At 37.1% G+C, this 21,904-nt stretch overlaps 1 protein-coding gene across 1 annotated transcript; it reads left to right on the top strand.

Moving 5' to 3' along the window:
• Positions 1-189: 189 nt before the first annotated feature.
• Positions 190-20,553, top strand: LOC146137587 (polyunsaturated fatty acid 5-lipoxygenase-like). Its single transcript, XM_083394391.1, has 14 exons — positions 190-257; positions 1,310-1,508; positions 3,083-3,211; positions 3,800-4,054; positions 4,912-4,996; positions 5,857-6,013; positions 10,017-10,274; positions 11,160-11,352; positions 12,023-12,103; positions 12,170-12,288; positions 13,946-14,065; positions 14,508-14,642; positions 16,138-16,236; positions 18,049-20,553. Exons 1-14 carry the CDS (start codon positions 231-233, stop codon positions 18,226-18,228), a joined length of 2,037 nt encoding a protein of 678 aa, XP_083250517.1. The 5' UTR covers positions 190-230; the 3' UTR covers positions 18,229-20,553.
• The last annotated feature ends 1,351 nt before the right edge of the window (positions 20,554-21,904 follow it).

Below are 21,904 nucleotides of genomic sequence, written 5' to 3'. Positions count from 1 at the left end.
CGCCCATTTGGAAGTCTTGTTGTTCAGTCACTCCTATTTACGCCTTAACGACACAAAAAAACAACACATAACACAGCTCCGGAATGACTTGGAGGGATAATTTAAGATTCCCGATAAGCACCTGACAGTTAGATTCCTGCATATCTCTACTGGATTGTGCAATACAGCTCTGCCGGGAGTTTAAACAATCGCATATTATTTGGAGATTGAAGAACGCGTAATCAAAACTAATGGAGGAATACAAAGTATCTCTACACGTAAGTTAAGCGACAGTTGTAGGCCTAAACCTAACAAATAACCTGTTTGAATATTCCTACCTGTTGTAATTATTTATTTGACTTAGTTGATGCTGCCATATGTATATTATACACATGGGTATTTGCAAAAATGGAGTTGTCTGATTGTTGCCTTATTTTGTCCTAAGACTTAAGAGTGTCTGATAGGCCTACTTTGTACTTTATTCGGATACTCGATATTTTGGTAAAGAGTATATGGCTAATGATGTCGGGCATTTACGAACTTTACATCAACATGAATTACGGATTTGTCAACCGACAAACATCGGTACAAGGTGAAAAGAACACGGACCACTGTGCTATCTGAATCCATTAAATCTAAACTAAACAAACTGCCTATGGCCCTATAGCAAAGTATTCGCATTTGTGTAAAAAAACTTTCCTTTTTATTGATAAAAGTCAATATTAGACAAATCAAAATGAAATGACAACTTGCTTTACATTAGACTTAGTTTGAACCACGAAGCTTTCAATTTTGTTATATTGCAGAATTTCAATTTTTAATAATTATTTACCACTATAATAAAAGTTATCGATGTTTAGAAGCGACAAAGTTGCAAAAAAAATATGTGTTTTTTATTTTGAAATTGCTTTCAATAATTGCTTCAATAATAAATGACAAATATGTGAAACAGAATCCAAATAGTTTGAATCAGGGCTGCAGAGTCGGACTCGGGATTTGTGTAAGAACGTGTAAAACTAGCAGCCGAGTCCCGAGTCCGACGTGCACATGCGCATTGCGCAGTACCAAATTTGAAAACTGATAAGGCGGCAAACTGTAAGTTTTAAAGGTGGAATAGCATATAGTGAAATATTTTCCAATCATGTATTGTGGGTGGATCAATTATAACACCCTTATTAGAGGATTGCTGAATATACAGCTCGTTTTAGTGACGCAAATGGGTGAAAAACAGGCTGTAGAGTCGGACCCGGACTCGGGATTAATCGAATAAAATAAGATATCCTTCCGCGAAGTACGAAACTAAAGATAGGTTCATGTATACATTTTTTAGACTTCATCGCGTTACCTAACCGGTGGTACAGTTTGCGCCGTTATGCTCAAGCTGATCGGAAGAACAGGGGTCAGCACAGAGTGGCACCAGGTCGGCAAAACTTCGCTCTTCAGCAGATACTTCAAGCGGGGTTCGGTCGAGGAGTTCAGCTTGCAACACGAAGGAGAGAAGCTTGGTTGTCCGAGCGTCGTAACTTTAAGTGGGTATATATTGTTGCTTAGCTGTGTTTACTGAATCCTTTGAAATACGCTTTGGTGCATCGACTTGTTAAATAACAGCTCTCTATACAAAGATGTTTACGAAACTTGGTTCTCATGTATAGTTTCCTTGGTGGTCCGACCGTTGTAACTTTAAGTGGGTAAATATCCGATACTTGATGTCGGAAACATTTTCATCCGATACCGATAACAAATATTTTGGACAAAACGTATCGCGTTTTGTCCGATACCAAATGACGTCATTAATATGTTCACACAAGCAAAAATGATAAAATTAATCGTTTAAATATCATGTTTTGCAGTTTAATATGTCAAACTTTTCTTTTGAATTATTAGCTTAGTTACCACTAGGCCTTTTGCTGTTAACATAATATTTTTTGATGAATTTGTGTTTCAAAATAAAGATCTCAGGTTGGATCGTAAATTCAGGCTATCTATACAAATATGTTTAGAACACTTGGTTCTCATGTGTTTTTCTCACCATTATAATCCATGTTTTTCCATGATATTTCATAAGGCAAAACGCACATTACCCCTCGTAGGTTTTGGATAACCTGCGACCCGCTTGACAATTTAATCATACCACCTCAATTTTTGTCGAAGTATAAAAATTCTAAACCACTAAATATTACATAAAAATATTTAATTAATATGAACTTGCCAATACATGGTATTTCTTGTCTCAAACATTTTAAAATTTGCCTCACGTTCAATAACGTGCTATTTGATAACTTGACAACCGCTCGATGGTGTATATGCTGTAAGAAGAATATGTTTAGCCATGTTGCAGTCTATACGTGCAGTCGTGCAGTCTACTGTGCGTTTAAAACGTTGGATATGTCTGCATATCGAATCCCACTAGGTGGTTTCCCTTGGGAATTTAAAAAATGGCTCATGCCAGCAGTGTTGCCTACGTTTGATGCGCTTTTTCATATTGGCAAAATTTATCTGTAAACGGCGGCAAATGCTTTGGGTTTTAAATACAAACTATATTGTTTGACAGCTCAAAATTTTCGGATATCCGTATCCAACAGGCTATTATTAGACAGTTGGTTATTCGAGTGTGTAAACAGATTGAACAGCATATTAAGGACCAAGGTTAGCAGGCTAAAAACATATGTTTAGGCGCTACCTATAGGTTATTAAGGTAGAAACTAACGTTTAGGGAATATTGGGGCTTTAATTTAGGTGCAAATTAGTTCACTCTAAAACAGCATGTCACTAAAACTGCATTACTGTATTTATTTCTTTACTGAAGTAAATGTAAAACTATTTTACATTTTGGCATTGTGATAGTTTGCTATCAGTTAGGGTACTTGTATAAAAATAAAACTACAATGGTTTTGTTATTTAAGCAATTCTTAGAAGGGGGTGCGAGAATTGGTCGGTGATTTGAAAGGGGTGCGGGAATTGGTTGGTGATTTAAAAGGGGTGCGAGAATAAGTTAATGATTTAAAACAGCAAGAAAAAGGGTTAAAGAACCACTACTATAAACGGTAATAAATTGGCAAGTTGAAAATTGTGTAATTTATCGATTTGTGACGCTGTGTCACAGAATTGCTGGACAGGTGGATTGACAGTTGGCTGTGCGACAAGGTGCTGGTAACCTACGATGGAATCCAGTACGAGTTTCCTGCTTACGATTGGGTGGATGAGAATGAAATGACCCTGCTTCAGGGCAACGGTAATTTAGCCAGATCTAGGCAGCAGTTTAAAAGTTTGACTTGTATTTTCTGAAGTATAAATACTAACGTGCTGAAACGCTTTACACATAGTAAAATAATCAGCGAATGCGCTTTTTTATTTTTTTTTAGTTTGCCAAATTGTTTGGAATGAAAACACTTTCCAATTGGTCCTAAAGTACAATATTTTACTGACTGCTAACGTTAAAATATTTAGTTCTAATATGCCGCGTTAAAACATTTACGTTAAAATATTTATTTCAAATATATAGAGTACCACAGTCTTACAACTTCTAAAGCTTTTTACATATCAACATTAAATGAACTCTATGGTTTGCATCGAGACACCAGGTTTTTAAAAATCTCATTCACCAATTTTTGAAGAGAACTAATTACCAACACAATTCTTATATGGAATTTCTGCAATTTGTTAGTCCTGCCAAATCGCTGTACATTTAAAAGAGTAATATATAGTTTCGAAAGTTTATTAGCTAGCTTCCTGTTTTTTTAAATATGCTTCCACGGATAGAAATTCTTAAGCAACTCTGGAAAAAACCTTTTTAACGCTATCGTGCCAACTTTTCTTCTAGCCGCTTTACCGCAAAACGTCGACTGCGAGCTCGTGCGAAGTTTGCGCGCGAACGAAGTGCGTTCGAGCATGACCAAGTTCGAGTGGTGCCCGGCGCCGCAAGAGGGCGACGTTGGGTCGGGGCTTCCCCGCTTCATGAACGCCAGGAACTTTCTGGAGCTGCCCAAGGTCTTTCTGCGAACCTACAGCCACATGAAACACATCGGCGGGTCCGGACTCGAAGTGGCAATTAACGCCGGCACCAACATCATGCGAAGTTTGACAAATTTGTGTCGTTTCATTAGTTTAGCTTTGTTTCCTTTCGTTGGTTTAAAAGGGGGTGGATGTGACAACTTTTGGCCTTCATAGGGCATTTTGCTAGAGCAGAGTGCTCCAACTCTGGCTTGAAAACAATAAATTCATTTTGGACTAAAAACCACAAAAAGATAGTCCTGGACTCCTGGCCGAGAAAATGTGTAGCATAAGGAGATATCTCCTCGCCCTTACACACAAATGACGACAATGTCTTTAAATGGGAGCAAATAATCTTTAGACTTTCCAGTCTTGATCAAAGTCAGTCGTTTTAAAAAGAAATAGACACGTCTTGGTGTGTATCCTTATATTATAAAACAGTGTTTTAGTTAAACCATTATATAGGTTGACTTAAGACGCGATATTAAAATGTAACTCAGTCTCAGTCGCAAGAAATATTTAAATTTTAAATATGAAAAATGTTTGAATACTCGAACAATTTTTTTCAGCGAAATGCGTTAAATTTTTATGCCCGTAGAAGAATTTTGGAAAGGAACCAGTTAAAAGTTGATTTACAGTTCAGAAAACCACCATGGCCGATTAGACGTTGGTGCAATGAATGTCGAATATTTTAGATGCCTTGCCAATTCCCGCCATTAGTTTAGTTTTTCTCCGTAATATATGGATATTTGAGATATGACGCTATAACTTAAGGTAATTTCAAAACCGGGATACCAACTAGTAGTTACACTAAAAGTGTACAATTTTGTGTTTGTATACTACTTTTATCTATATTATTTCATTTTTCTCAGGGTTTGACGATTACTAATTTTTTGCAGTAATGCTAAGCAAAGCGCCTAATTTTCGCAACATTTTTATTAGGTCTCTTCAAATCGATTAAAAGCCTGGACGACTACAAAAAGCTTTACAAGCATCTTGGCTACAAAGATCCCAGCTTTATTGACGAGTAAGTCCATTGTTTACACACAATACAATATCCCAGATACATTCATTGCGGGGTATAGAACACATTTAGATAAACTGCTCGACAAAATGAAGTCATGGCCAAATAAATATACTTAACTTAGTGCTTGGTTTTATTTGTGGATATTATAAAAGGTTTTAATTTTATCAATCGCTTTCGGTCGCTCGGTGGCGGCTTACTGTTATAAACTGTTAACAAAGTTCGCTTGAGCAGACTTTCTAGAACAGTGTTTCTTAACCTTTTTTTCGTGGGGGCGCACCTAGAGACGTATGAAAACGTGGCGGCCCACCTTACGAGCGAAGCGAGCGCGAAATATTTCTTGTGTACCTATATTTGTCTTAAATTGCTTGCATTTTTTATTATATGGGTTTTATAGTTGCATATCTTTAAAGGGTGTAGCCTTTGAGACTAAAAGCGTTATTTTGTCCATTAAAGTCTTATTCCGATTAATTTTGGACTCATTTCGACATGGTTTTTCCTTTTTCTCGCGGCGCACCTGGCAGCCTTCCATGGCGCACCGGTTGAGAAACGCTGTTCTAGAATCTAGAATCTAGAATCTAGAATATTCTAGCTAATTGGACGATTTAGAACAGGTTGTTCATTTATTTTAATTCCAATCTAATTTGTTAATTGCTTGTGTGTTCTAGTTGACGTTTTAATCTCATTACCTATTTATCCGAAAATGCCTTTTCTCGGTTTCTCAATCATTTGGTGAATTATATAGCCATTGGGAAAAAGGGAAAAGTTTACTTTTCAATTTTAATCTTATTTTAAAAAGCTAAAATAATCTAGTTATCCAATATTCTGCATTTGAGCGCTACTAATGTCGCTTGTACCTGCAGCTGGATGAAAGACGAAGAAATGGGACGCCAGGTTCTCAACGGAATCTCTCCGCTCGCGTTCGAGCGATGTCGTTCGCTCCCGGAGTACTGTGACGTCACTGATCGTGACGTCATCGGCTTGCTGCCCAACGAATCGAGCCTGGAACAGGAAATCGAGGTATACCGTTTAAGTGGCCAATATAGAAGTTTATTCAATCTATGGTGTTTGTGTTTATTTGTAAATGACCACAAACACAACTTTTTGTGAATGCGAACATAAAGAAAACATAACGACCGAAAGAATGTTTATGAATACTCGCAACGATGTTGGCGTATGATAGATGTTGATTCTATTTACATGTTTTCGTAATGTAAATCAACAAACAGAAATAACCATTGTATACCGGTACATTTGTTAAAACTGTAGTGCAGTTTGTTTAGCACCCATAGATTTTTTAGCTTGAAACTCTGCATATAAATTTAATGGAAAAACAACAATTTGTATGTTATGATCAAGGCTTTCTAATATGGTGTGGAAAAATGTTAGCACATTTTTTTCTTATCAACACCAGTCAAGGCAAATATTAGGTAAAAAAATGTGTTTTACATTATTGCCATTAGTTTATTTCATTAAATTGCTGCCAGAAACACTAACTTGCTGCACTGTTTAAACCAGGGGTCCTAACCTGTGGGCCATGCCCCCCTAGGGGGGCATGATCCTTTTTCAAGGGGGCCATGACGAAATATAAAACATGTTATTTTTTAGTTTATTGTCTACTCCACTATAAAAGGAAAATACAGTTTGACCACATTTTGGGCAGAACTAAGCAATTCTTACCCTAAGCCAGAGTGGTTGGCAAACCCTGACACGCGTGCCACTCGTGGCACGCCAAAAGATTTAATGCGCACGTTATCACTTTAATAAAGTGCAACCATTACACCACTATCACATTATTAACATTATTATTACATCACTAACACTAGCGCTAACTACATGGTTGCACACATTTCCAGTTCGATCTGCAGTATTAGTGTCATGACTGTTTTACTTGGCATTATTTTTGCCGGCCTTAAACTTGTTGTTTAGGACTAACCGCGATCGTCTTACGTCACAATGCCCTAAAAGTGACGTGATGTTTACTGCGTTAAAGCAGGGGAATCTACGTTAAAACCAAGCACTGTAACTGAGAAACCAAGCTAAAAGCGAAACTGATAGGTAACACTTCCAGGTATCGGCTGAAAAGCGTCGAAATATATTTGAAAATAGTGGCCACAATATTGTGTTCGTGACAATTCGTTACATTTTTTATGAGCCCTATGAGTGGATTGCTGAATATTCATCTTATTTTAGTTACGTAAAAGGGTGAAATACAGGCTAAGTCGGACCCAGATTAGGGACTCGACAAAATCGCCCATTTGCCGGACTCGGCGGGTTGTTTTTAACCGACTCCGCAGTCCTGGTTGCCAGTGCAACACAAAACATAGAACAAATATTTGGCACGAGAGCTGTTGATATTTTTACATTATTCATAAAGCGGCACACTGCATACGAAAGGTTGACGACCCCAGCCCTCAGCTTAATGAAATTGTGATGCCATATTGCTTTTGCCTCCTTTCCCATCAACATATCGTTGTGAATGTGGCTTTTCAACAATGTTACTTCTGAAGACAAAGCAGCGCTGTGTTTTTGATATTCAATATGACATGCGGCTGGCTCTTTCCACCACCGAACCAGCAATTAAAAGACATTGTTAGAGCAAACACAACCTCAACAACCTGCGCAATAACTGTTTATGTAACAACTAATTGATCCACTCTTTTGTTTATTGTGTGCTGTATTTACGTCATTTTATCATTCTAACTGTCGGTTACTGTATATTCAAGGTTGAAAAAAATAGGGGGGCCGTTGACTTCTCAAAGTTTTCAAAGGGGGCCACGGTGTAAAAAGGTTGGGAACTTTCATTTTAATCTTGTTTAAAAAAGGCACCTATTTTTTCGATTATATACATGATAGCACAGTGTTTCTCAACTTTTTTTCGTGGCTGCCCAAATAAGAACCTTGAGCATAACATCGAAGCTTTGGTCACCCAATTCCATTCACCCAAGTGATTGCAAATGAACATAATATACGACATTAGCATATACAATTCGAATTTAATTAGTACGAGCCATGTCATCGATTTGTTAGATTAAAAAAAACGTTTAAAACCAATCTCAATATATACTGCAGTCGGCAACCCAACCAAATTAAAATATTGAGTCGCAACCTATAGGTTAAAACACGCAGTCGTATCCTGTGGATAACTCATTCGATCTATTTCTAAGTCAGCGTGGTCCAACTGCATGCCCGCGGGCCAAAGTTGGCCCGCGAATCCAGCTTTTTTGGCCCGCGAACTGATAGTCAGCTTTACTTCAATCTAGCAATATCACTTCAATTTTTGTTTTTTAATTTTTTGGTGTTGAAATTATTTCTTAACTACCCTAACTGAACAAAGGTATACATTCCATAAAGTTAGTAGATACGCCATAGACTATGCCAGCAATAAGCCTAAGATTCGCAATTTAAAAACATTGGCCCGCTAGATAAAATAAACCTTGTTTTTGGCCCGCGATGAAAATAAGTTTGACCACCCTGTTCTAAGTGATGGGACTCTTTTCCTGATCCACATTCACGGAAAGGGACATATTACTCCAGCTGCTGATCTAAATAGGCCTAATTTACACGAAAACTAGTCGATGGTCTTGTTCCTAATTTTGCGAATGTATTGTAAAAATATATTTTATTGATAACGATTGATCATTAACATTTTACTGCTTCTTTCTGATTTTTTTTTTTTTTGAATGACATTTTGCTGGAATAGGCTAAAGATGTTTAGCATTTAAAAAAAACCTAAAGTGCGGGTTGTTAACACGTCGTTAATGCATGAAACGGTTACCCATAACCTAACCAACAATATATTTTTTACCATTTTCTGTGTCACACTATATTATTGTAGATTTGGACACCACAAATTAGTGTGCCGCAACATCAGTAAGATTTAAACCTGGTTTGGACAGCAAACCACTTCCTTAACTATTTGAGCGAACAGTTTTTCCTTCTCGGAATTTAGGCAACTTATTTTGTTTTTCTGTTTTTTGAAAATGATTCATTCGGCATTTATTTCGATTTATTTGTGCTTGGCGTATTCATCAAAGTCTGACTCAGAGTTTTCAAACGATCAATTGCGAAAGTAATGTTATTTGAAAAACTCCCCAGAGGTAAACTGTTTGAACCCCGGGTACTTCCCCGAGTTTTAATTCCCGGGGAAATCTATGACGTTAATGATTAATTTATCTGCGATGCTTGCTGAGCTATTAGAACGGAAATACTTACAAAGACTTACCCACCTTTGAAAAATTCATAGATTAACATATTTATTCTTTTATCCACAGTTTTGCAGTAAAATGTTAACTACACATTAATTAAAACTTGACAGGTTTTATAGCTATATATAGCCACCAAAACTTTTATAAAACTATTTAGTTCATGTAGAAGTAGTTAATATTCCGTTTGTAAATTGTTTTTGCATTTTTAAAAGTCGTCAACAGTTAAGCCTAGTCGAAGGATTTTCTGTTTGTAGTTTCCCATCTTTATCTAAACGCATGATTGCTGTTTACACACAAATATCAATACGACAGCCCAAATTTAAAACATTAGATGAAAATTCTTGAAATGCATTAAAATCGAGTTAACACTGTTAAACAACACAACTTACGGTACCACCGTACCAATAAGTTACAAACAATATAGTTAAAACAACTTGAAACATGTAAATGGTATATTCAGAAGGTGATTAACCAAATTATGGCAAGGCTTAAAAATCTAACCTCACGACCTCGGTCAATTTAGGACGGTTGCTCTACCTACTGACTTAATCTCAGAGTCGGGGTTTATCGGAAAACGACCAAACCATGGCTGTCTTCCGCGTCCAGCTCGCAGATACAATTTGATAGAAGTGAAATATCAGACCTGATCAACTAACTGAGACAGGAAATTCCTGTGGATATATGATCAATAGCCCTGCTGGAGTAGTACTGGCCAGCGAATACAGCCAACTCATAAAAATATACCGGGTGCCTTTCGGAAATACTGTTACCGAAATCAGTTGGCCTAAATAGGATGTTAAACTTTTTTTTCGCAGCGTGGCACCATCTACATCGCCGATTACACCTACATCAAAAACATCCAGCGCAACAAATGCAGCTCAACCGGCAAATCGCTGGTGTGCGCCGACTGCCTTTGCCTGTTTTATTCCGATCAAGAAACTGGCGACTTTCTGCCGATCGCAATTCAATTAATCCCGAGCAGCAGGGAATCTCTCTTCACCCCCAACGACTCGTTTTATGATTGGATGCTCGCCAAGATGCACTTTCGCTCCACCATGACATCCATGCACGAGGTATAGGAGGAGTTTGCATGACCGATTGACCAATAACCTAACTACGTAATAAGTCACGTGTCACTGTTTACCGACAAGTTGTAGTAGAATGTTGACAAGCCTTTGCACAACCGTGCTATCAGGTGAACGTAGGCGCAGGCGGCCAGTTACGCTTGTTTTAAGTAGTTGCGAACGTGTGCCTGTGGAAATACAATATTAGACCTGACACATTTATCGCTGTTTACTCGCGCTTGTGTCTCTACTTCGTGTCTTTGCAATTGCAATCGTTCCTAAGGAAAATGATAAATTTTCATAGAAAAAATATTACTAGTGTTTGCCTTGTGTCATAAGTGGATAAGGCTTACGCTAATAAAAAAAATCAAATTCTGTTTTTTTATACTATAATAATCTTTATAAATATTCTATTCTGTTACTACCAGGCATAGTTTACACTGAAAATATGTTCTGGTACTTATTTGTTTAATCCGTGTGTTGGGCGCGGTGTTGTTACATACCCTGATGAAGGCTTCCTAGATAGGTAGCCGAAACGTCGAATTAAACAAACAAGAACTAGACGAACTTAGTTAGTACAAAGACTGATAAATGTTAATTCAGCATTTTTTGGTAAAATTGGGTTATTTATCCTAATCTTTGCACATAAAACAGTTTGGTTTCCGTATATTGCGTTTATGATTTTTTAGTCAAGGCATTGCTCATAAATCAGACAAGTTTACCTAATTTCAATAGCTTAACGTGAAATTTTTATCACGAGGATTTGACGTGGATTGACCTGCTTCAGTTATGACTTGACTGGGACTTGACTTGTTATCAAAAAGACTTGACTTGGACTTAAGTCATTCTAAAATGATTTTTATACAAGACGCTGAATTCTCTATGTGTTTTTAGTGGCAGTACCATTACTTGCACACACACGCCGTGTCGGAGACCTTCTGCATCGCCACCCTCCGTTGTTTCGCGCGTTCCCACCCCGTCTACAAGCTGCTCCGACCCCACCTAACCACGGTCCCCACCATCAATACCGACGCCCGTGTCGTCATTATGCCGGGGAATTCCCTCGCTAACAAATGTCACGGACTGAGTACGGTTATACAGTGAACGATTAAATTTGTGGTGATATGGCTAAAATTGAACCTTTTCGGAACATCAAAAATTAAACAAATGGCGCGATGAGTTTACATTAACAATCGTGGCACCATGGTGCCTAGAGAAGATTAAAAAACGGCTTATCATTATTACATGTAACTCAACTCTGTAATACATAGATAAACTTCTAGCTCTAAAGTCCAATTAACGTTGACAAAAAATATTATTTTATATACTAGCATTTCGATGTAAAGGGTCTGTTTTTGTAACTGTCTATTTTTTGTCATTTTTTTTTGTTTGAATGTTTTAATAAGCACAGTTTTCCTTGACACAACTGAGAATAATTTTCGTGTTACGAAGTGCAATTCGTGGTCAATTCGCAAAGCTTTAGAGCTTTTTTTTTAATTCTGCATTTTTCAATTTTCACAGCATCTGTGCTAATACGAAACACTCAATTTTCCATCTTTCTTAAAGCAAACAAATGTTACGTATTTTCTAATTAATAAAGTATACCTACACATACGCGCACAACAACTGTGATCAACATTGCCGGTATCGTGATTTTCCGTTCTAGTTGCTCTTCTGAAAAATCCCTCGATCGACTGATTCGGTCAGTCTGTGGATGACTTACGGTTTGTTTTGTAACTATTCTTTTATTATTTAAGATAGTTTATCGGCATTGCGACATTGTTTCAAGACCTTTCACTTTTCTCAGCTGGACATCCCGACTCTTTTAAAATCGAAAGGTAGGTTACTCTACAATATTAACCAAAAAACTTTACAAAATTTAGAACATTACTTAACATTACCAGGAACTGACGACAAAATGCTTTTACCTACCTATTACTACCGCGACGACGCTTTGAGGGTTTGGAAGGCAATTGATACATATGTTAACTCGGTGCTTCGACTATTTTACAAGAATGACCAGGTGCATTTAAAACAGATTTTAAGGGTTAATTTTTTTCAGGCTGCTGAGTCCAGCAGGGAGTAACTGTTAAAGTTGAAAATAACATAGCTAGCATTTGTTGGTACCTTTTTATACGAGTATATCCGGACTCGTGCGAATTTTTGTGTAGGTATTTGGCTAGTTTTTTTAGACATGACGTTGCAAAATTACGTCATAACTTTTAGTGATAAGAAGCCTTTCCGGTCTGTCACATAGGCCGATATCGCAGCGTTTAAAGCAATGGTTCTCAACCTTTTTAGCTTACGGATATTCAACTAAAAGTCTTCTTAGCTTTTATATAAAACTGGTCTTAAATTTTAAGACTTTAACGAGCTGTAATCCACTTTTGAACAGCTGGGCACAACACTTGCAGCATTGTGACGTTTGATAAAGTCTAAAGCAGAGGTTCCCAACGGGGCGGTACCGCCCCTTTGTTGGCGTTGGCGAGTTACAAGGGGGCGTTTAGGGTCTTTTTCTAGTTTGGGGGGCGCTGAACGGACATAAGGGGGCGTTACATGAAAGTACTTATGGCAAAATTTTATAAAAAGTTCACTTAAAAATAGTAACAAACATCACTGTAGGTAACTTTTAACCTTAAATGGCAACTTCCGTGCTGCGAAGTAGTAGTAGTTTTCTGACCATTGTTACGTAATAATTGGCTTTCTTATGTAAAGTTGTTGGTTGTTGTTGCGTTTCACCGTTTTATACGCGGCAAAATATCCGCCAACCAACGGCCCGACGCCTCTTTGACAACTAGACACGAGTCCATTTCTAATACTTTTTGACTATTTTAACCTAGGAGGGGCAAAACATTTTTGCACTTAATCGTTCTACGTCCAGTTTGTTTACGTTTCGATGATTGTCTTTTGAAATAGATCAGCACTTCTTTACCGTTGCGCCGTGGAAGGCTGCCAAGTGCATCGCGGACAAACGGAAAACGTATTCAAAAATATTGGACATATATGTTTTAACATTTTTTGATTTTAAAAACTAGCAGGAAAATTTAGAAGAAATGCCTGTATACCCCCCCAAAAATCGTGCTGGCTTCGCTCGTCAGGTCCGCCCGGACTTAAAAAGCTTAACAAACATTAACTAGATTAACCTTTAAAAGTTATCGCGTTCCCTCAAAGTAACTTTATTACACTTTTCATTAGTAGAATTGATGAAAACAATCCGAGGCCCATAATTTACTGTAAACAAAGATGAGGGGCGGTATGAAATAATGTTGAGCCTAAGGGAGCACTAGTGTAAAAAAGGGTGGGAAACACTGGTCTAAAGTAAGCCATCAACTCTATGTTATGTCACAATTCTGCAAATTACGGAACTGGAAAAAAGTTCTAAATTTGATATACAAGCCTTCAAAATCTTGCATTTTGCAATTGAGATATAAAATTGTAATATATTTGGCAGACCGGCAGGAAATTTGATGCGGACCGGCGGTTGAGAACCACTGGTTTAATGCATGATAAGTTGCGTATTAAACTGACAAAACTTTTATTTTACAAAGGGCCGTTGATTTGCTATATATATATGGACATATAGTTGGTCAACTCTGGCCAGGTTAAAAAGGTTACACTTTCTCGCCAACACTTATTTTAGTGAGGAAAATTGTTGTTTCCACTGATTATGTCTTGTTAAGGATGTCTGCCGGGATTACGAGTTGCAAGCTTGGGCGTTTGATTTTACTCATGAAGGCTTTGCCTGGTTTGACGGCGACACTCGTGGATTTCCGGACAAGTTGACATCTGTCGAATCGCTAGTGAGTTGCATTTCCTTATTTGTTATTATGGACAAAGTGTCGGCTTAGGCTAGACTAGGGTTTTCAATGTTAAAGGCACCTAATTAGATTTAGTATAGTTTGAAATTAGAGATCAATAAATAAAATAAAAAACATTTTAAAACCCATAAAGAGGGAAAGGTGTATTTGAAAATGAATAAAAAGTTATTCGAAACATTCAAAATGACATCTACTGCTGTATGGACTTTAATTCTCTTACTAAGCCTACGACTTACTACAACTTCTAACCATTAAGCTGCAAAAACATTTTTGTTCAAGCTAAGGTTTTATTAAAAACGTTTTGTTAAATTTTGAGCAAAACTACAAACGCTTTCGACTGTTTTGGGTCGTTGAAGTCTAGATGTTAAATTTTTAAAACTGGGCCACACATACACTGGAATAAAGACAAATTTTAACTTCCAAGGTCCATCTTTGCACGATTATAATCTTCACGAGCTCGGTTCAGCACGCAGCTGTCAACTTCGGCCAAATGGAAACCTACCAGTTTGTCCCAAATTCTCCCGGCTGCATGCGACTACCCGTTCACAAGAAAGGGGAGGTAAATAACAGTTTTGTAATTACTACTTGAGCCACTGTTTTCAAATGACTTGACTCGACTTAAGTACTTCGGGCAAGATGACTAGACCTAAATCTTTTAGACAAATGGTTTGGGTTAAAATTAAATGTTTTCATTTAGCAATGTTTTATTAAACTTTGGATTTGCACGTAAAACGATTTGCTCTATATGCGATAATGTTATTTTTTTACGTGATTTATTGCGCATAATCAGACGAGTTTACCTGTTTGAATATTTTAACGCTTTATTTTTAAGGCAAGGACTTGACTTGAAGTTGACTTGCTCTAATTATGACTTGACTTGTATTTGAATTGTTATTTATTTGAAATAATTTGACTTGGACTTAAGTTATTTTACCAATGACTTGGCTGGGACTGGAGTCTATTTAAACTGACTTGTTTACAACACTGGTATATAAAGCAAGATATTTCAAAATATTTACCCCTATGTGAGACATGCATGTAACGCAATTTTGCCAATCGCAAATTATTTGGCGGCCTGTAAATTGTTCGGTAAATAACTAAGAATAGCAATTTCGGGTAAACTTCTCAAATTGTGGAAGACGCTATTTTGCAGGCAAGAGGCTATTTGCCCGGCAACCCGTTACCGAACTTAGTAATTCAAAGTACGGTAACCTATCCATTTTCCAAGTATGAAAAAAAGGGCCGGTCCCGAAGTTTGAAATTTAAAGTTCTGTAAACGGCTATGAAATTTGTTTGCAACTGAGAAGTACCTTCTTCTGCGCATTATTTGGGTTAGGATGTCGGTTAGTGTTTGGGTCAGGGTGGGTCAAGTATAATTATATTTTTTATTTAATAATATTGCTTAACCTACCCAAACCGAAACGCTAACCCGCACCCTAACCCAAAAAATGTCCGTTGCGGTAGGATTTTAGACCAGCGCCGAATTTTTCCTACCCGTTTACCGAACTTTGAAATTTGCACTACTGTAACCGGACTTGCAAAATTACAATACGATTTACTGCTAAAACCGTTTACCGAACTTTGAAATTTGCACTACTGTAACCGGACTTGCAAAATTACAATACGATTTACTGCTAAAACCGTTTACCGAACTTTGAAATTTGCACTACTGTAACCGGACTTGCAAAATTACAATACGATTTACTGCTAAAACCGTTTACCGAACTTCGAAATTTGCATTACCGGTACTTGTAAACGGCTTTAGCATTAAACCGTATTGTGATTTTGTAGATCCGGTTACAGAAGGGCGAATTTCAGCGTTCGGTAAACAGGCGAGCCGGGCAAATAGCTCGTTTCATTGCAGATGCCTGCAAAATGGGTTGAAATTTGTTAAATATCTTTTTGAAAAACTTTATGCAAACCCCCTCCCCAAAACAAAATTTCTCGATACGCCCCTGTATACAAGCGTTTATATGTCTTCTGTCCATAAACTGTTTTTTTAATTATATACTGATATATAGATATTAGCGTTCAAATTTAACTTCTGTTTAAAGGGTTCACTTGAATTGATCCTTGATTCCCTTCCCAGTGTTGCATCAGCAACAATATTCATATCTTTCTCATACTCGCTTTCACACTACATGAATGAAGAGGTACGGTTTTTGTTTTAATTTTGATTTTCTCATGTTATCACATATGACCATCTAGTAGACCCACTGTGTCTCACACTTCCTAAACATGAACAAAATTTATACTACGAGAATTATTCAAATTTTAGGTCAGTTTTTAGCAACAATTTTAAACAGTACTAACTGATTCTGATTTGAACTTGAAATTTGTTTCAACCCTTTGTACATAGTTCTTACTGATCGATAACTTAGAAATAAAAAATTGCAAAAATATCGGTATCTCATGATGTTCGTCAATCATTTTTTTAAAAGCTTGAGACACACCACTTCGAAAAACAATCAGTCAGCAAGGTCTAAAACAGGGGTCGGCAACCTACGGCCCGTGGGCCGGATCCGGCCCGCCGATGTAATTCATCCGGCCCGCCGCTTCTTTGACAAATTCGACACGAGTCTATTATACATACTTTTTGACTATTATAACAACGTAATTGCGAAAATTTTTCGCGTTTCGCGCGAATGTTTATTATATTTGCGGGTTGTTTAGGTCTTGATGCTGCCTTTTCAACGTAGCGCAAAATGGGAAAAAGTATAAAAACCAAACAAACACTTTTGTTTCGCGAAATGCGCTAACACTTTACTGCCTCCTTAGATGTAATTAAACACGTTTAAGAGCAAAAAATATCCGAGGCCCGCCTGATTCACAGAACTTGTTCTAACATTTTAATAACACAATTCTCAGTTAGCATTTTGTGCCGCCCGCAGAGTCCTTTCTAAGTTTGGTTTTGGCCCACGACTAGAAAAAGGTTGCCGACCCCTGGTCTAAAACGTTTAATATAAATATGCATTTCGCCATATAAATAAATGGCATCATAAGTTTCTTCATTTGAATTAAGATAGACTGATAATGCCATTTATTTATACGGCGAAATGCGTATTTATAATAAACGGTTTAGGCCTTGCTGACTGTTTTTTGTTCGAAGCGGTGTGTGTTAAGCTATTAGATCTTTTATCTTCGGCCCTATGTGTTCCGTTGGAGGGAAAGGTTCTGTTGTGGAAACACATAGGCTACTGTACTTTATAGGCTTGAATATGTCTTTTTTTTATTAAACTTTAATAAAAAACATTACGAAGCTGAATGGCTTTCAAATAGTTGACCGAAGGCTGTTATAAATCTTTTATAAATGTTTGATATAAAAAATAGGAAACTGTTTTAAAACGCGGTCGAATGTAGCCTATAAAGAGGAACTATTTTAGGTCGCGAACAAAAGCCAAGTGCCGTGTGCACATACAGTACCGTGCGCAAACCAGTGCCGTGTGCATAAGTGTAACGTAATCAGTAAATATTCCCCTTCTTAGTTTATATTTTTGTCGAGTGGTCTTAAATCTATTAATAATCCCGTACTTGTAGGTACTATAGTTACAGTCCACTATAATTCTACAGTTGCCGTACTACACATAAATATATGTTCCTGGCTCAATCTAGTTTTTTTCTTTCTTTTAAATAACAGCATCTGCCTGAATCTTTATCAATCTAATTTGGTGAGATATTACTTTATTGACAGTCGAAAATACACAGAAATTAACTCAGAATCAATTTAACGTCATTTTTACTCTTCGTGGGCATAACGCTATTTATAGAGTAAGGTATAACGTACTGTACATTTTTACTATGTTTCCCCAAAAGTATTATCGTGCATGTTTATAGATACGGTCGGCACTTCTTGTTTGTTATATGCTGACACCAGTTGTATTTTCCAATACGTTCCTTACTTTGATTTGGTTCGTTGACTTTTGTTATTTCCAAAATGTAACATCTCCTTTTACTGGTGTTTGCAGATATTTCTCGGTCAAGTCCAAGAACCTTTGTTCGTAGAAGAAGAAGTAAATCTGATACAGAAGCAGTTCCAATCCGATCTCGTTGCATTAGGGAAAGTCTTTGCGGCAAGAAACAGCTCACAAAAATACCCCTATACCTTTCTATTGCCCGACCGTATTCCGAACAGCATCGCTCTTTAAACCAGCACTCAGCAGCAGTCAACGCAACTTATATAATAATGCAACCAGATTTCAAATTAAATCCCGAAAACACATACAGTTTTACCTTCTTTGTATCTGATTGTTTTTCGATTGTTTGCTCGTAACGGTCGCACGGGGATATTTTAAAGGGGATTTACCTCGGGGACTCCCCAAAACATTACGTTGAGTTTTGTATGTGGTGTATAGGCTTACACGAGAGTTGCGCCATCACAGTTGGAATTTCCCGGACAAAGCAATACCGTGAAGACTGTTGCACTTTGCAATTACCGTTTTTTAAGTTTAGTTTGTTTCGAATGTATTTAAGACATCTGAAACCTGAATTTAGTTTTTTAGGTGTTAGACGTCGATTAGACAAGCTGCCTTTATTGGAACCGGAGCCGAAACACGTACCAGAAATTTTAGTTTGGGATCTTTCAAACTTTACGTTGTGCCTCAATGGGTTAGATTCAAATTACTTTTTTATTATTTGTTTTAGCAAAACCAAGCTTAAACAAAATTACGCAGTTTATAATCAGAGACGTATAGTTTACAACCGCCTTTTAATCGTAAAAAGTACGATGAGTACTCTATGAGAACAGAAAGTAGCTAAAATTAAAATTTCGCAACAAAATTTTACCTTTGCACGTAAAATCAGTCTACAGTGTAAAGTAAGAACTATGAAGGTAAAACGTTCATATTATATAGTGCAGTGGTTCCCAACCGAGGTGCCGTTTCTAACGTCTGAGGGCGTCGAGCGATATTTGAAATCGTTTTGGATTTTAAATTTTGCTCTATTGGTGAGCTTCGTAATACATTTTTTTGTATAGGATTATAGTGCAACAAATCCAGAAGGTTTTTCTGCTTTGAACACTGTTGATGTGTAGACTTTCAGGTTTGTTAATATGACAATGACATGACAGTTAAAGACTCGGACCAAATTCTAGTAAGGTGCCGTGAATTTATATTTTTGTGAAGGATGCCCAAAATGGCTGGGAACCACTGATATAATTATAGTGCAAAGCACAGGTATTATGTAGACCAGTCAGATGTCGGGATCATTTGACGGTGACTCATATTTCTTTCGCAAGACGAAGCCATTCGCAGGATTAACCTTCGACAAAATAAGTACGTCCTTAGGGCAGCAAATGAAGGGGGGTCCATAGAAATTTTCATAGCCGAATTTCAATGGTGCAGTGAATTTTAGCCTTTTATTATTTCTCAAGTATCGTTTTATTTCTGAAGTATTTAAACCTATATATTTTCGGAGGATAATATTTTGTGTGGTTTGTATTTTAAATGACGCATACAGTATATAGAGCAGCAAAGTCTATAAAAGCGCTATAGGTTCTCTGAAAGGCATCATCCGCCCCTGCGTAGCATAACGAGACGTGTCCTTAGCCAACGTGGCGTAGCAATTTGTCACACGTCACTTTTCGATACACTCTTTTCGAATGTATCACCAAGAGCTATAAAGGGGCTCACTGCTACAGTCATTGTGACCCCCCATCGAAAATATCCACAGCAGACTCTCATTTTATTTTATTAAACTTTCACCCGCCTTCATGTTTGACAGTAATAAACAAAACACTTCACGCTCTCTGCCGTGATATTCATTTCACTTTATTCTATAAAACGACAGAAAGTGTCAATTGTAAAATTGTTCTTCCAGTAAAATTTTATTGAAGTGCCAACTTTTCGACCACCTATTCGGGCAATCTTCTTCAGGGCAATATAATTGCAACTATCCGCGAAATAAATATATATAGATTAGACAAAAAGAAAAGAAAAACAGAATGGACCACGTTCTAAACCACGAAGCGCGAAAAACAAGATAAACACCCGATAAACGGACAAATGCAAAAACAAATTATTTCGAATAGGTGGTCCAAACGTTGGCACTTCAAAATTTTACAATTGAAACAATGCCTAGCAGCAACAGCATATTTATTCGACAGAAAGCATTTACGAATGCAATTAGTCTAATTCTAAAGCCTCCGAAAATGGATGCCAAAAAACGTTTTGTATTAGTTGAGTTTAGCGGCTTACGATTGTGTTTACGCCTGATAAACTGCGTTTAATCACTTTCATTTGCAAATTTGTTTAGAAAAAAAATAGCATAGCTTCACAAATTTAATTGACTAATTAAGTTTTTTTCTTTGGCAATACTGATCTAATTTAATTAAACTACGTTAACAGCAAAACACACAACTATATATAATCTAACACAAACCTTGCGACTGCGTGCAGTGGAAGTAATTGGATCCGTATTGTAGGTCAATCGCATCGTTTACGTTAGCGGTTCCCCAACTTTTCTAAAAATTTTGCCTGGTGGAGCCCATTGTTTTGATATTTCGCGGCCCTATAAAATCAAAGGGTCAAACGACATATGTTTCTTGTAGTACACTAGTGCAGTCACGATTCTTTCCAATGTAACAACTTTCTAACTACTACAATGCGAACGTATCGCTGATAGCATGCATCATAAAAAAACGCTATATTATCGAATAATGAAACCTAACTGAAGACTATAATGATGACTGATATAATGTTTAAAACATAGTCTAATTTTTAAAAACATTCGCTAAAGCGTAATATTTAAAAACCTAAAGACTATTTCTCATCGCGGACCCTGTGAAACCGCTGTACGGACCCCAGTTGGTCCGCGGACCCTAGTTTGGGAACCGCTGGTTTATCGAGAGATATTACGTGACAAAAAGAAAAAAAGCGCTCTGAAGAAAAAAATGGCTATGCCTTTTTTCTTTTATTCCACAATGTCATAAGTGTTAAGTGTTATGTTAAGAAGAGATCAAACTAACACAAAAAGAGAAAAAAATTCCAAAAAATATCACAAAAAGAGAAAAATTTGCGAAAACAAAAAAAATTGCCAAGAAAAAATTCCAAAAGAGAAAAAAATTAAGAAAATTTGCCACAAAAACAGAAATTCAATGTACCAGCATGACCATTTATTGCATTTTTTATTTATTCAAGGAAAAACATAGGCTTGTTAGAGTTTGTAGTAGATTTGGCTTTTTTTGGCCTTTTTTTAGAGTAAGTTTGGCTTTTTTTTATTTTTTTCATCTAGCAACCCTGTCTTTGAGTGAGGCAGACCACGCTGGAAAATAAAGTGGAGTTGCATCAAATGGTCTCCAAAAATTAATCAAATAAGACACGCAAAATCGTGAATCGTTTCTTATAAAAGAAAAAATGGCGCTTGTCTAGAATCCTACCACAGTTATGAAATCAAGGCACAAAATTGAGTTAGGTTGCGGGTTAGCGTTTGGGTGTGGGTGGGTCAAGTATTATTATATTCTTTATTTAATAATAATACTTGACCCACCTTAACCCAAACGCTAACCCGCAACCTAACCCAAATAATGCGCGTTGTGGTAGGATTCTAGACCAGCGACGAAAAAATAAATAAAACAAGAAGTAGACAGCAAACGCTTCATGTTGTCCCATAATCTTATCTGGCCCGAAATGTTGCCGATATAGTGATTTACAACGGATTCTGATGTATGTCTGTGAAATTTTTGCGTACAACTTGTGTTGTCCAGTCTGCATTCTGTAGCAGATGCCTACCCGATGTTTTTTCTCAAGTAATTTGTGTGCACACCTGAATTGGCATATTGTGCACTTAAACTTAGAAAAAATCAGAGCATTGGGGTGGAATTTCCAA

The sequence above is a fragment of the Ascidiella aspersa genome, chromosome 7 (genome assembly GCF_963924565.1).
Source record: "Ascidiella aspersa chromosome 7, kaAscAspe10.2, whole genome shotgun sequence".
NCBI classification, from domain to species: domain Eukaryota; kingdom Metazoa; phylum Chordata; class Ascidiacea; order Phlebobranchia; family Ascidiidae; genus Ascidiella; species Ascidiella aspersa.
Note: the sequence above shows the minus strand (reverse complement) of the source record. Positions and strands in the feature narration are given on the sequence as shown.

Coding starts and splice junctions, on each gene's coding strand:
- LOC146137587 (XM_083394391.1), top strand. CDS start 231: ATGGAGGAATACAAAGTATCTCTACAC. Junction 11,353..12,022: donor TAACAAATGTCACGGACTGA/GTACGGTTATAC, acceptor TTATTATTTAAG/ATAGTTTATCGGCATTGCGA. Junction 14,066..14,507: donor TGACATCTGTCGAATCGCTA/GTGAGTTGCATT, acceptor TTAACTTCCAAG/GTCCATCTTTGCACGATTAT.